This window comes from Hirsutella rhossiliensis (assembly GCF_020360975.1).
Source record: "Hirsutella rhossiliensis strain HR02 chromosome Unknown scaffold00005, whole genome shotgun sequence".
NCBI classification, from domain to species: Eukaryota; Fungi; Ascomycota; class Sordariomycetes; order Hypocreales; family Ophiocordycipitaceae; genus Hirsutella; species Hirsutella rhossiliensis.
This window is the reverse complement of record NW_025408671.1, coordinates 2837571-2851412: the sequence shown is the minus strand read 5'-3', so window position 1 is coordinate 2851412 and position 13842 is coordinate 2837571. Positions and strand designations below refer to the sequence as shown.

The 13842-nt window shown below is 56.4% G+C and overlaps 2 protein-coding genes across 2 annotated transcripts; one reads left to right on the top strand and one right to left on the bottom strand.

Moving 5' to 3' along the window:
• Nucleotides 1-7604: 7604 nt before the first annotated feature.
• On the top strand, nt 7605-8618 carry HRG_05591 (uncharacterized protein; the record flags this gene model as incomplete). Its single annotated transcript, XM_044864062.1, has 1 exon — nt 7605-8618. The coding sequence occupies one exon, from the start codon at nt 7605-7607 to the stop codon at nt 8616-8618; it is 1014 nt and encodes a 337-aa protein (XP_044720594.1).
• Nucleotides 8619-11341: 2723 nt separating this feature from the next.
• HRG_05590 (catalase domain-containing protein) lies at nt 11342-12893 on the bottom strand (the record flags this gene model as incomplete). The annotated part of the gene is made up of 2 exons (XM_044864061.1): nt 11342-12663; nt 12722-12893. The coding sequence occupies 2 exons, from the start codon at nt 12891-12893 to the stop codon at nt 11342-11344; spliced, it is 1494 nt and encodes a 497-aa protein (XP_044720593.1).
• Between the last annotated feature and the right edge of the window lie 949 nt (nt 12894-13842).

The window sequence follows — 13842 nt, the reverse complement described above, 5'->3', positions numbered from 1 at the left end:
TGTGACGAGGGACGATGGGCGGCATGTGTTTTTTTTTTGGGGAGGGGGTACATGGCGCAAAACTTGGATGGCGAGGCTGCTGGCAAGCTGGTCTCGCAAACAAAGCTGGGGCGACGGCGGCTTGTTTTTTCTTCCCCCAGAGTTGTTGCGCCGACTCGGTCAGCTGGGTTGGCCGACGTAGGCGTTGTCGGCACGAGGAGGGCACGTGGACGGGTGACGTCGGTCGGGAATGTCGAATTCGGGGCACACGTGACGGCGCCACAGCCGGTCGGCTGCTTTTGGCAGGAAGAAGAGGAGGACGAGGGAGGCCTCTCTCCATTTTTTACTTTTTCAAGTCTTGCTTGTGCATATAGTCTGCATACAGTAGGCATTGGCCATGCATCAACGACCCCGGCCACACGGGGCTTCCTGACAGCCGTGTTGCTGCTGTTGGTACGGGGACCAAGAAATGCCAGTCCATCGATCGGGGCTGCATGTACGGAGTAACTACGTACCGACCGGGCCCGGTCCTCATGTGGCGCAACGTCGCAGTGCACAGCCACCGAGGCGGCCCGGCGAGCACTACTCCGTACATACATACATCATATCAAGGTACCAAGGTACCTACGGTGCTCTTCTTCGCATGTACTGTGTGAATACAGGGGATTGGTTGGCCGAGATCCCGTCCCTTTTTCCTTTCTTTGTTTCTTTTCCGCCTGCCTCGGCTCGGGCTGTCCGACTGCACACGTCTGCAGGGAGGAAAGCGCCTTCAGCTGCTCAGGGTTGCTCTTCTTCTTCCTTTCTCGGCCCTCCCCCCCGTCTTGACTACTGTACGTGATGCTCGTTTGATGTATATGACGCCAACGGCAAAGCATGCATGGCGACATGTCATGGAACGGTCCTCTGGTTGTTGGCCGCCAAACTGCCGCATCGTCATCGTCACCCTCATCGTCACTGCTCCTTGTCAGCAACGGTGGCGGGAGAGGGCCGGGAGGGCCGATCGGGCGGCTTTGGCGGGTGCCGAGGGGGCGGTGCGCGGCAACTCCACTTGGTCCAGGTATCTGGTACCTTGGCCAGTCGCATGTACATGTGCACACTCGACCCCGGGCTCGGGGCGGGACGGGGCGGGGCCCGCCGGCGGCCTCCTCTCCCTCCCCTCCCTCCGGGTCTCCCACGCTCCGTCCTCGCTGTTCCTTTTCGAGGCCTTCGTCAGGCAGATCGTGTCTTGCCTCTCTCATGCACAGCGGCATTGCCTGTTTGCCAGGCCCAGATCCCCGGCTCCCGATGCTACACACGGCTGCAGGTCCACGGAGTTGATGCGACGCAAGAGCGCTTGCCTGCCGCCTATTCTCTTCCCCCTCGGGGTCTTTCGTGAGAAGCACAGCGTTTTCCTAAAATAACACTAGATTAAAATTCCGGGAGAGTTTTTTTGGACCCTTGCTCGTGCGAGATGGGGGCTCGCTGGGCGCCTCATGCCACATCGTGTCACTGTGTTCTACTGGATGTGCAGTATAGGGCTTCGACGCATACGTGCTGTAATACGTACATACGAGATATGTACTGTACTAGAGGCAGAAGCAGGACGTCGGCAGCGCAAGGTTCAGACTGCAAAACTGCCATGTGAGTTACAAAGTGCTTGTGCATATGCTGCTTGGAGCGCAGCAGCTATCGGTAGTCTGCTCCCGAGGGGTGTGCGCGTGACAGTTGGTCTACTCCGCACCGATGTGGCAACTGTCCCCGGATAAGTCAGTCACGGATATTTTCTTTTTCTTTTTCCCATTTTCCTGTTCGTCAACATTGAAATGAAAATCTTCGAGCCGCCGAGTAAAGTACATACGGCTTCAAGCCTCAGGCAATCGTCGTCTGCCGCAAGGTCGCAGCCGCAGCCGCACCGTCTCATCCACCCCGGAAGGGGGGAAGGGGGCGAAGAATGAGAAGAGAGGGGAAAGGGGGGGTGGCGGGATGCAGCCGCTTTCAAGGGCCCGCCGAGAGAGCGCCGAGACCAGACAGAAGTTCCCTTGAGAAGGGGTGAGGGCATGGGATGACTAGGCCGGGCGGGTGTGAGGAGGAAGATTGCTGGTTTTTGAAATTTGGTTCTTTCATCTTGACGCCCTGGCTCTCATTTCGTCGTCGTCGTAGCGAAGATGGCTGTGGGAAGCCGTCGACGAACGAGCCTCTTGCTCGACGAGGCCCTTGGAGATGGAGTCTGCATGTCTTGGGCGCCCATGACGGTGGGACCTCGACACCACCTCCCCCCCAGACATGCAGCGTATTACCCTGTACAGTACGCAATGCCTGTACAAAGTAGCCGGGACGTCTTCATATATTCGAAATCCGATCAAGTGTCTTCGGCCCGAGATGATTGGCGCCAGGGTGGCAAACCACTCAATCAACTCAACCAAAGAGTCAAATTGAGTAGATTGACGGCTTACATCAGCGAACCTCTCGTTGAGTTGAGCAATCCAAGCCCTCGTTGAATTGATTGCGTTGATTGACGGAGTTGATGCCCTACCCTACCTATTAGTAAGCTACTTAAGGTCCTCAACACCATCAACTTCTCGTCCTTCGTGGGGCACCTCTTCGGGAAGACATCGTCATCGACTGAAGCATCAATAATCCCCTGGTAGTCGGGTATTAGCCCTGCCTTCAGCCAAGACCGAATTGCCTGGCCTGCATTGATCGTGTTAGCCTGAAGCCGGCTGCGTAGTCGTGTGACCATTAGCCCAGCAAATGAGAACGCCCTCTCGCACTCTGCTGACATTGGCGGTATAGATAGCATATCAAAGGCCATTCGAGCAAGTCTGGGATACGTTGACTCTTTGAGTTGCCAGTATTGGAACGGATCCGTGATGTCTCCGTCATCTGCGCCGATATCAACAGTCCAGCGATCGAATTCATCGGCAGTAGGTGGCCCACGACGGGTTGTGGCCGTCTGACCAGCTTGTAGCCGGTGCCTCAGTCGGAACTGTTGGAACTCGTTCAAGTCGTCAACCTTTCGACGTTTAACCATCGGAATAGCCTCGTCATCGCTGAGAATTAATGACTTATAGTCGCGTTCCCAGATGCCCCGAACAATCCGTCGTGCCTCAAGGACCCATTCAGGTCGATGAGCCCAAGCCTCCTCAAACCATTGCAGTCGCAAGGCGGGATGGAGAGCGACTGCAGCATAATATACCGGGCACTCAACCAACTTGATATAGTATTTCTCCAACTTCTTCCACCCCAATTCGACGTTTATCGCGAAATGCTCGGAATCAGGCACATCCTTGGCGAATTCCTTTGCCTCTTCCAATCGTTCAAGGAGATATTCGAATGCTTGGATAATATCCCATGCTGTTCCGTATGCCACGAGGTTGCCGCCCTTACGCACCCGAATCTGGGCATCTCCTCGAGGGCCTTGATGGCATTTTCGAAGTGCTTAAGAATATTCCGAAAGTGGCTGATCACTGTCCAGTCGTTACCGGTCAGCAGGTCAGAATCTCGGAGGCATGCAGGCATGTCTTTCTTCTTTGACCTGCTTCGTATATTCGAACTGTTCCAATGCGACGAGGTCGTCAAGAAAGTCGTGCAGTAGAAGGGCTCGATCCATCATCTTATAATGGGACAACCATCGTGTCATGTTATCCGTTACAACGTCAACTGGTTTCTTCGTACTGTCCTCTTGCGTTGTAGATCCCGAAGCATGTACGTTAACCTATCCGATTGATGAATCCAGTGGACAAGGTTGTGGAGCTTGCCAATAGGCCCCCTCTTCCGCCAGAGATCATGTCGAGCAAGGTCCAGGTCGAGTCGCTCTTCTGATTTGAAGACTTCATTATCTTTGCCAAAGAGCAGCGCTTTGGCCACGAGATTGATGATATGCCCAAAGCAGCGGACCCGTCTCTGCTTCCCTTCAAAATTAAAAACGTGTCCCAGTGCTGCTACCGCCGTATCGTTATTCTTCGCATTGTCAAGCGTGAAATACCCGATCTTGTCTTGAATCTCGAATGATTCGATCACTTCCGCCACCTGCGACGCTATATTCTCGCCAGTATGAGACTCTCGGAGTTCAGGGAGCCCAAGGATGATCTTCTGTGGCCGCTTTTCCTTAGAGAGATAGAACGCAGCAATCCCATTAAGCGCATAGCGATTGGGCGATCTCCAGCCGTCAAACGCAAGGTGTATCTGCCCGGGGCGCTCCCTCAGTTCCTTTATCACAATATGCTTGTACTGGTGGTATTCTTGGAAAAGCTTCGTTCGAATAGTCGAGTGTGTCATGTGGGCTTGAGTCAGGGCGATCGAGGGATTGAGGTATTCGAGAAGACGCCGGAATCGAGGGGCTTCAACTGCGCGGAAGGCAACATTCGACTCGGTGATCCAAGCAAGCAAGAGAGATTGGAAGACATCTTTATCGAATTGGTTTTTTAGCTTGTTAATGAATGCTTGCTCCTTCTGGTCATTGGCATCGAGGTTGAAGAATTGGGCAATAGAACGCTTGTTGGTTGTAGAACCCTTCGGTAACCGTCTACCTGATGGGTCAATAACATTGTGAGCATCATGTAGATGGCGCTCAATGTTTAGGGTCCCCTTTGCCGCGAAGCTCACGGGTCCCTTCGGCGATTTCTTCGGTAAACACCGCTCACAGACCCAGAGGCGATTATCTACGTTAGCTTGATGTTCAATGTCGAACCCAAAGCTCCAGATCCACGATTTGAGCTTGCCGGCGCGTTGAGACTTGGTATAGCCGCGGAAGTGATGCCAGGGAAGGCATCCCACTCGAGATGGGGAACGGGGCCTGAGTCGCCCGAATCGCCTGATGGCGGCAAGGAGTAGAAGAAGGCTCAGGAGATTCGCTCATTGCATATAGGAATGTTTAGATCAGCCAAGGCGTTGTGGAAGAATCGAGAAGTGGAAGTGGAACTGAGGCGAGAGATTGAACTTTGTTGTGAAGCGCGTCGATGCGCGCAGCGCGTCGACTCTTCCAACGGAACAGGGGGCCCTGTTCCCCGAAGAGGAGAGGAGGCTTACCTACAACGGGCCTGAGTAACCTGTAAGGTTAGTGGTAGCTATATACCCAATCCGTACCTACATTTCGCCTTGGCCACCTACCCTACAGGATCCCTGACCGTCAACGGCAATCTCATCAATCCATCAATCAACGGGAGCATGAATTGAATTGACAAGCTTATTCAGCAGACACTCGATTGAGTTGATTGAGTTGACGGTTGCTCAACTATATTGAGCAACCGTTGCTGGGATTGAGTGGTTTGCCACCCTGATTGGCGCGGGTCATGGCCCATTGGTGCCAGCCCTGTCGTCTAGCTCTCATGGCCCTCGGGCCAATGAGTGGCCGCGGATGCGCCTTTGGAGCCTCACCTCTTCCTTGGCCTGGGCTTGATGCTTCGGCCCAGACCATGCCTCTTCTAACACCCCCTCTTCTTCTTCCTTGCCCACTCCATTTCCCCACCCGGGTCCCGCGCCTCTCCTTCTGTGTCAAGGGCTCAGCGGCCAGCCCTCGTCCCGTCGAGGCGCCGACGTGCTGGATCTCTGTCCGGTAATTAATATCAAGAATTGAGATGGGCAGGGAGCTGTCCAACCACGGGGCGTCTCCCTCGTCCAATGGCCCCGAGCCCCGGCCGGCCACCCGCGCCGCGCCGGCCCGCGTGCTGAAGAGGGAAATGATGGAAGTCGACGCCCGTCCATCTTGCGCGGCGGTCGCATCTTGGGGCGGCGGGACCAGCCCTCTGTTCTTCCTTTTTCTTCGTGATCCTCCACGGCTCCTATTAGCTGCATGGTCTAGAAGGAGGCGGATTGTTCTTTTATCGTCATAAGTATTCAAGGGAGTGGTGGTTTCGTTTTGTTTCAAGCGTTTCCCATCTCGACGGTGTCTCGCCCCACACGTACGCGTCTACGGGATATACGGTAGAGCACTTGGTAATATGTACTCTGTACCTACCGAGAGCAAACGAGCATCGAGTACCGAGGCGGGGCGAGGGTCCGGGACTCTGAGTCGACTTGATTACGTGGCCAGGTCTCGACAGCTTGCCTTCTGTCTGTTCTGGGGCTTCTTTTCCTTTCTTTTGCTGGACCATGTTCTTTTTTAGGTTGCTTTATTTTTAACCGGGCATTTTTTTCTTCTTTTCCAAACGTCTTTTTCAACAAGGGGGCCTTGGGAGGAGTGAGGGCAAAAAGAAAAGTCCCATGTCCCTGCTGCTGCAGCAATCCACCTCGAGTGCTGCGGCGTGTAAGAGGACTCCTCTGCTGTGGCTCAGCACGCACCAGATGCGTAACCGTGCAGCCCGTCTATCGGACTGCCGAGGCCCGGCGCGCGTACATGTACATGGAGACAGGTGAGGCGGCCACAAGCCTGGCGGCCGGGACCGTGACACGTCCTTGGGGTGCTCGGGGCTGCCTGGACGCGGGGTGCCGGTCAAAGATGCAGGCGCGAGTACCGGTACCTTGGCCCCGTACCCGTCACCAAGGGACCGACCCGCCACGGGCTCGGGACGCCTCACTCCCGCCCCACTGGCCTCTGTGGCGCTGCACTGCGCTGCACACTGCGCTGCACTGCGCACTGCAGGCTGCGGCTTTTTTTTTCAGCTGCCGCCTCGGGCGACCGAGGTCTGAATTCCACTGCTCTGCTTCGAGACTGACATTGCACGGAGCAGGCCGCGGGGGCGTCGAGGCCGAGAAAAAAGGCGAATCAACGTGCGCACGGTGCATACACGACACACGTATCCCCTCCCGTATCCGCCTCGGGTAACCTCGACGAATGCGGTACCGATGCGCATACGAGGCTGCCCAGCACCTCAGTCCATCCTTGGGTGCCCCGTACAGCACGGTCAGCTGTCTTTTTTTTTTTACGTCGGCCAAAGGATGCAGTAGATGCCAGCTTAGCCCACCGACGACTGACCGAGATGTGCATTGTTCTCGCCCCCCCCCAAGCTGCAAGTCGGCAGCAGCTAGCGGACTCTGGCTAGCGCTAGCAGCCAAATGCACACGCCACCAAGTTAGCCGCTAGGAGCCCGGCATCTCTCTCAGCAGACGACAATACATGCCTAGGTAGGTAGGCGTGGGTAGGTAGGCGTGGGTAGGCAGGTACTTGCATGCCAAGGTCAATGAATGGCCTCTTTTTCCTGCCTGCAGTAGTCCGTAGTAGGGCACGAGTACCAGTACTGCATGTACTGCGGTCAGTACGAAGTGGAAGGAGTACTGGTTGTACCTGCCCGCAGAGGGAGCTCGCTGATGATCCTTCCACGCGGGACAGCTTCTTCCCATCCTTCCTGCCTTATATCTCCGCGCTTACGCCGCCCACCCTTCACCTCGCTCCCCTCTCTTGTCACCCTCCTCTTCACTCTCTCCTCTCGTCTCCTCTCGTCTCCTCTCCTCTGCCACCTCCCGGCCACGACTCCTCCCACCATTCGCTTCTTCTTCTTTTCCGTTGCCGGCAAGCTCCACGGGTCCCAAATCCCCAGAGACTTCCTTGTTGCTTCATCCCCCTTCCAACTCGTTTCTCTTTTCTTTCTTTTTCGTCGCTTTTTTTTTTAATTGTTTCGCCTTTGATCCGTCGTCTCCCCCCCACGGCCCCTCGTTTCCCGAGCCTGAGAGCAAGAGAAAGGGGATAAGACTTGCAAATCTTGCCCGCCATGCCCGTACAGTTGCTACCGGCCTCGGCCGCCGCCTTTGCCCCCAGGGCCTCGTCTGTCAACGTCGTCCTCGGCTCCAAGGTCGAGCCGTGGCTCACCCAGACGCTCAAGCGCATCAACCGTGTCAAGCGTCCCCTCAACAGCGTCCCTCAGCACCAAAGGTGCCTCACCGAAACCTTGTCGTCGCCCAACGCCATCTGGACCCTCGCCTCGCTCATGCTGCCCAAGCTCCCCGAGGTTGACATGCCCCAAGACCCCCTCGAGAACCTCTTCAGCCACCAGTTCATCCACGCCGAGGCATACATCGTCCACGTCGACATGGTCCTGCGCAACGAGGTCGCCTTCAAGCTCACCCCCGACTCCATCGACGCCCTCGTCGCCTACCACAAGGAAATCTACTGCCTCGACGCAAAGGCAAACACGTACGACTGGTTGGAAAAAGAGCAGCACTGCACAAAGCTCCACGACGACTTCGTCCAGGCCGTCAACAAGTACGTCTTCCGCACCCACGTGTCCGCCCTCGAGGGCCTCGAGGAGGACGGCGCCGGCGAACTGCTCGGCGGCAAGAGCCAGGACGTCAAGTCCGGCCTCCTGGGCCTCATGAAGCCCCTGCTGCCTCCCCCGCCCCGCGTCGTCGACGTCGTCCGCCAGCCTCCTCTCCTCCCCAGCTGCCCGGCAAGCAACCTGTGGTCGCAGCCCGGCATGCTGCCTGCCGTCGACGCCTGGAGAGTCCTGCCGTCCAGCCCAAGCGTGGCTTCGACGTCGGCCGACTCCATCAATACACCGCCCCTCTGGGCCACCATGGACATGAGTGATGTCCAGACGCCGTCCCCGACGCTGGCCTTTGACCATCCGCACTCGACTGCCGGCTTCTTCTTCAGCACCGCCCCCGTCTCGGCACCCATCCCGGCCTTGCCCTTGCCCAGCATGCTGGCGCCCTTTCAGTGCGGAGTCAGCGCCGGCATGGCCGGCTTTGGCTGGGATCGGTGCCAGGAGTATGCGACGATAATGTGACAACCAACGCCGGCCTCCGACAAGACACATCGCCCGCGTTGACCCATCGCCTGGCTGCCCTCGTGGTGCGCCGCCGCTCTCTCGCGTCATCTGTGACCGGAAGCTCGCAAGACACCATTGACTGGCCTCGGCAGCAGCTTGGCATCTCTCAACATGCATATCGGGATCGGCGTTTTACTTGCATCGGGGACGGAGTTTGAGCGGTCGGCAAACGTCCACTCTTCATTTTCTTCGACAGTCTCACTTGGCTTCGCTCTGGGCGGCTCGTATCTTTGCATTTCTTTTTCCTGTTGGCAACACAGCGACAGCGCGCATCGGGGTCTTGATTTCGTCTTTATTGCTCCTTGTTCATCAGCTCTCGGCTCTGGGAAACGATCACCCCCTCATCGTCACTGCTAGCTCGGTCTTTGGGCGTTTGCCCCCTCCAGCATCATATACCATGGCATGGCTGGCCTGGGGGCAGGGGCATTTGGCTGTGCCAGCCAGCCGGGCAGGGCCTCGACATACAGCAGGCTTGCAACTTCTCGCCCCTTTCTCATCTCTTGCATTTATCGCGTCTTTTTCTTGGTTTTTATACTTTTTCCTTCTTGGATCCTTTGGATTAAAGACAAGAGGAACGCAGCAATGCACGAGGCTCGGCACGGCCCGAGACAGACGCTTCCTTTGATTTCTCGATTCCCCAATTTGGTCGGTTTGCATTTCGTCTTCTTTGTCAACAGCGTGGAGTGGCGAGCTTGGTGTCTCTTATTGCGGCGGCTTGAAACTATCACGCCCGCTCTCGATATTTTCTTTGGCTTCCCTTCCTGTCTCAACGATTGAAACGACGACGACTTTGATGACTGGGCGGACTGAACACGTACGACTTTGCAACAGAAGCACGAGTGTCTGGCTTGATGCGAGACGCGGCTCCTATTCGAAAACTTGACAAATCGCTCAATGTAGCAGCTTCATCCGCCTTGAGTCGCACAACCCCGAGCAACCCCGAAACTGGACTGGATCCACGAATCGGTACTTACTGGGCCGTCGTCGCACACATCGCTGTATCTTTTTCACCGTCAACTATCTGGGATATGTTTTCGGTCAAGGGAGACACTGGCTGTCGACAGGAACAAAGCTACTCAGTCGAGTCACCATGCTCGGCTAGACTGGCATTCTCAAGGAGAGGCAACGTATAATCGTTCTGCTGTGCAGCACTGGTTGTATTTCCTCTTCAATGTTGCCGCACGGTCCTGGACCACGCCTGTTCAAGTGACGCCTTTCCGAACCATCGGATACATCGGCTCTTCGTACGGACGCAGATGCGAGACATCTCGTGGTGACATCCTGGTTTTTTGCTCAAGCACACCCTGCTAGCCAGGTTGTGCTGTGCCAAGGCCATGTCACGTCACCTCGGCGCGTGGTTGATACCCACCGCCGCGCCGTTTGAGTTGGGTGGACAGCCACGAGATTTGGTATGGATCAGGACACATGTAGTTCATCTCACTACACTCCTCGTGGTCTCTCCGCTTGCCGGGGATGTGGCCCGACCTAACTCCCGGCACAGTGGAAGCGCGGCCGAGGATCATAGCCACAAGCGGGCAGGCGGTTGCCGGCGCTGCGGCGCAGTGTACCGGCCCCGTCTTTGCCCCGGGACCGCTGTGCGGGGCTTGTGAGCAATTTCTTTCTTTTCGTCTGGGATGCTGGATCACATTGACTCCTCGGCCCTCTAGAAGGGAGGGTGAAGGCGATGAAAGGCAAGACAAAGGATGACAAGTACATCGTCACGTCCTGGGGGCGGCGATCCTTTGCTCGAGTCGTTCTTTACATATGGAAGAAGAGGGGAAACGCAACGCTGCTTTCGAGGGTTCTCCGGCTCGTCGCATCACCTGCTTGATTCTTTCCTAGTTGCTGTGGCATCAGTTAATGAGAGTTGAATCAACTCTTGAAACCTGCTTATTGCATGAACTTGTGGAATGTTCCGGGTTGATGTGTGTGGAACAACTGCTTATGGTTGAGTCTAGGCCAATGGACGCGTTTCCCATGTTTGGGTGCCTAGATATTGTCTACTTTGAATTTTGCGACCCTCTGTAGTCTGTACCTCTGCGTCTTTTCGCTGCTTCTCACCTTCTGCTCATGCCATCTCAGCCAAGTCCGCCTTGGACTCGTCAGGAGCCCCACGGCATGGCGACATCACCCACCTTCAGACTTCCTGTAACGGCCTAACGGGGACGGCAACCGGGCAATAGGCACTGTAGCTATGTATGGTGGATTATAGAGAACCCACCGCTACCTGACGGTGCATACCAACGGGCTCTTCTGCTTCCCTGTTTGGTGGCCGTACAGTTGTCATCATGCGACAACTCCTATCGAGATGCAGACGGCGGATCGGCCGGACCATGAGCTCCGGGCCCCGAGTCGGCCGCGGGTGGGGCACGGGGCTTCGGCATCTGCGATGCCTCGCAACTCCGACCTTCCTCCGGCGGGAAGCTAGCCTGTGCATCGGGAATGGCGGCAGCACACGCCCGCTCAGACTGAAGCTTGCAGCGGCATGTGGCGAATCGGCCGCGTCAGAGAGCTTGATTCGCCGTTAAGGGCATTCTCTTGTATTTCGCAAAAGTATTTCGCCCAAAAAAATATTCGGCACATTCTAGCCAAACCTGATTTCACCATGTGCGACCAGTATCACATACAGCTCGACAGTTCATAGTCTCATAAACATCAACCTCGATACAGTGTCCAAGCCCTCACTGGTTGGCTTGCTTGTCCGTCTGTTCCTTGATGGCCTTGCCGAGAGAAGCGTCGACGCGCGAAAACATTTCGTACGTCCTGTTGCGAGTGTCCTGGTGGGCAGCGCACAAGTGTCCCGAAACGTTGCCAATGAAGTTGTCTTGCTGTCCTGGGGTGCGGCCTAGGACATCCCACAGACCCTTGGCCTGAACGAAGTCGTCGTCATTTACATCCTGGAATAAGGCGTGAACGGCCGAGCCAGACCACTTCTCGTGGGTGGCGGCCGGCGTGACGGGCTTGTACGTGAGCTTGCGGTACGAGCTGGGATAGTTGGGGTTGGCTCCGTAGTTGCCATTGACAGCCATGCTTCCATCACGCTGGTAGGGGTTGAAAGCTCTCAGAGGCGCGTTGACGGGAATCTGCTGATAGTTGACTCCCAGACGATGACGGTGCGTGTCGGGATAGGAGAAGAGACGCGACTGGAGTACAGGGTCGACAGAGGGCTCGATGCCGGGCACAAGGTGAGACGGGGAGAAGGCGACTTGCTCAATTTCTGCAAAGTAGTTCTCGACGTTCTTGTTGAGGGTGAGCTTGCCGATGGGCCTCAGGGGCACCTCCTTCTGCGGCCAGACCTTGGTCAAGTCGAAAATGTTCCAGCGGAACTTCTCAGCCTGCTCAGGCGTCAGGACCTGGACGTAGACGGTCCAGCTGGGATGTTCGCCCTTCTTAATGGCCTCAAAGAGGTCCTGGGTGTGCCAATCGGGGTTCTCCGAAGCCATCTTGCCAGCCTCGGCATTGGTAAAGGTCTTGATGCCCTGGTCTGTCTTGAGGTGGACCTGGGTGTAGACAAAGGAGCCGTCGGGCTTGGTCCACTTGTGGGTGTGGCCAGAGTAGCCATTCATGTGGCGATAGGAGTAAGGAGTGCCACGGTCGGAAAAGAGTTGCATGACTTGATGGATAGCCTCCTGATGGGTTGAAAGATAGTCCCAGAACATGGTGGCATCTTTCAGGTTGGTCTGGGGGTTCCGCTTCTGGGTGTGGATGAAGAGGGGGAACTTGGTGGGATCTCTGAGAAAGAAAACTGGCGTGTTGTTGTAGACCCAATCCCAGTTGCCCTCATCCGTGTAGAATTTGACGGAGAAGCCGCGAGGATCACGGGCCGAGTCGGCCGAGCCCTTTTCGCCGCCGACGGTGGAGAAGCGGGCGACGCAGTTGGTCTTCTTGCCGACGTGGCCGAACATGTCGATGGAGGTGATGTCGCTGATGCCGTGGGTGACCTCGAAAACACCGTAGGCGCCCGCACCCTTGGCGTGAACGACTCGCTCGGGGATGCGCTCACCTGCGGGTGGATCACGATGTTAGCTGGATATCCAGGCTCCGAAAACGTGGGGGCTCACGATCGAAATGGGCGAGCTGATCGATCAGGTGAAAGTCCTGGAGCAGTAGCGGGCCCATGGAACCGGGGCGCTGCCAGCCCTCAGGGTTGTTGATGGGAGCGCCATTAGAAGTCGTGTAGACGGGCGTCTCGTTGTAGCGAAAGGTCGAGGCGGGAGCGTCGTTGGCCACCATGGCGGCGATGGATTCGAATGCTGACGGACACGGAACCGGCGGAAGGGAAAAGGTGTGGGATCAGTCAGAGGAGAGAGGCTGGAGCGGTAGTTGAAGCTTGGGTGAAGAGCTGCGTGGAGATGGGGAGAAGGGGGAGAAGGAGGAGAGGATTTCGAGAGGGACTCGAGAGGGAGGAGGGGCATAAATACTGCGTGGATGCACTCGCCTATATCAAGACTCGGCGGCTCCATGCACTGACAAATACAGCAAAGTACAGCAAAGTACGAGGTCGAAGCTACAGCTCTGGAGGAGGCAAGGGCAGCTCGCGAGTGCAACCCACTAGTTAATAAGGACCATAAGAGTTACCGAGCAAAAGCATAATAAGTATCTCCCTATACCGATTTCGCGGAGTAGATACCTGAAGGATTATAGGCCAATCGCATGTTGTAATAGGGCTTGTACGTAACGGGCAAGTTGTTACACCACCACGAGGGCGTTCCGGGAGCCGAAGCTCGGATGGGGGGCGAGGTTGGTGGGGGCTGTATGAGCCGCGAGCCAATGAGCGCCGGGCTATGAACAAGCCGCCAAAGATGGCCGGGAGGGGAGACTTGGGCGCACAGTGCGTGCGTCTGTCCCCAGCCAGAGATAATCTTTGCGTCATGCCTCCCCCTCTCCCCCCCCACTTTGCGAGCACGGAGGGAGCATCGTGTTGCACTCGAGTAACGATTCGTACAATTGTCTGCTTTCATGGCAAAGCATTCTTGGTTTCCACTGGATGGCGATTACATTCTGGCCAAGCATCTACTCCGTCCGTTTCCTCAACGCTCGGAAATCCCCCCTTTGGCAACAGGCCGGCTGTTGGCGAGTACCTTTTCACACAGTGCGAACACCACAATGGGGCACTCGCTTTTCACCACCCATCTTGACCATCCTCGTTCTGCTTCTTCCTCACCGAGACAACTCTCGCGGA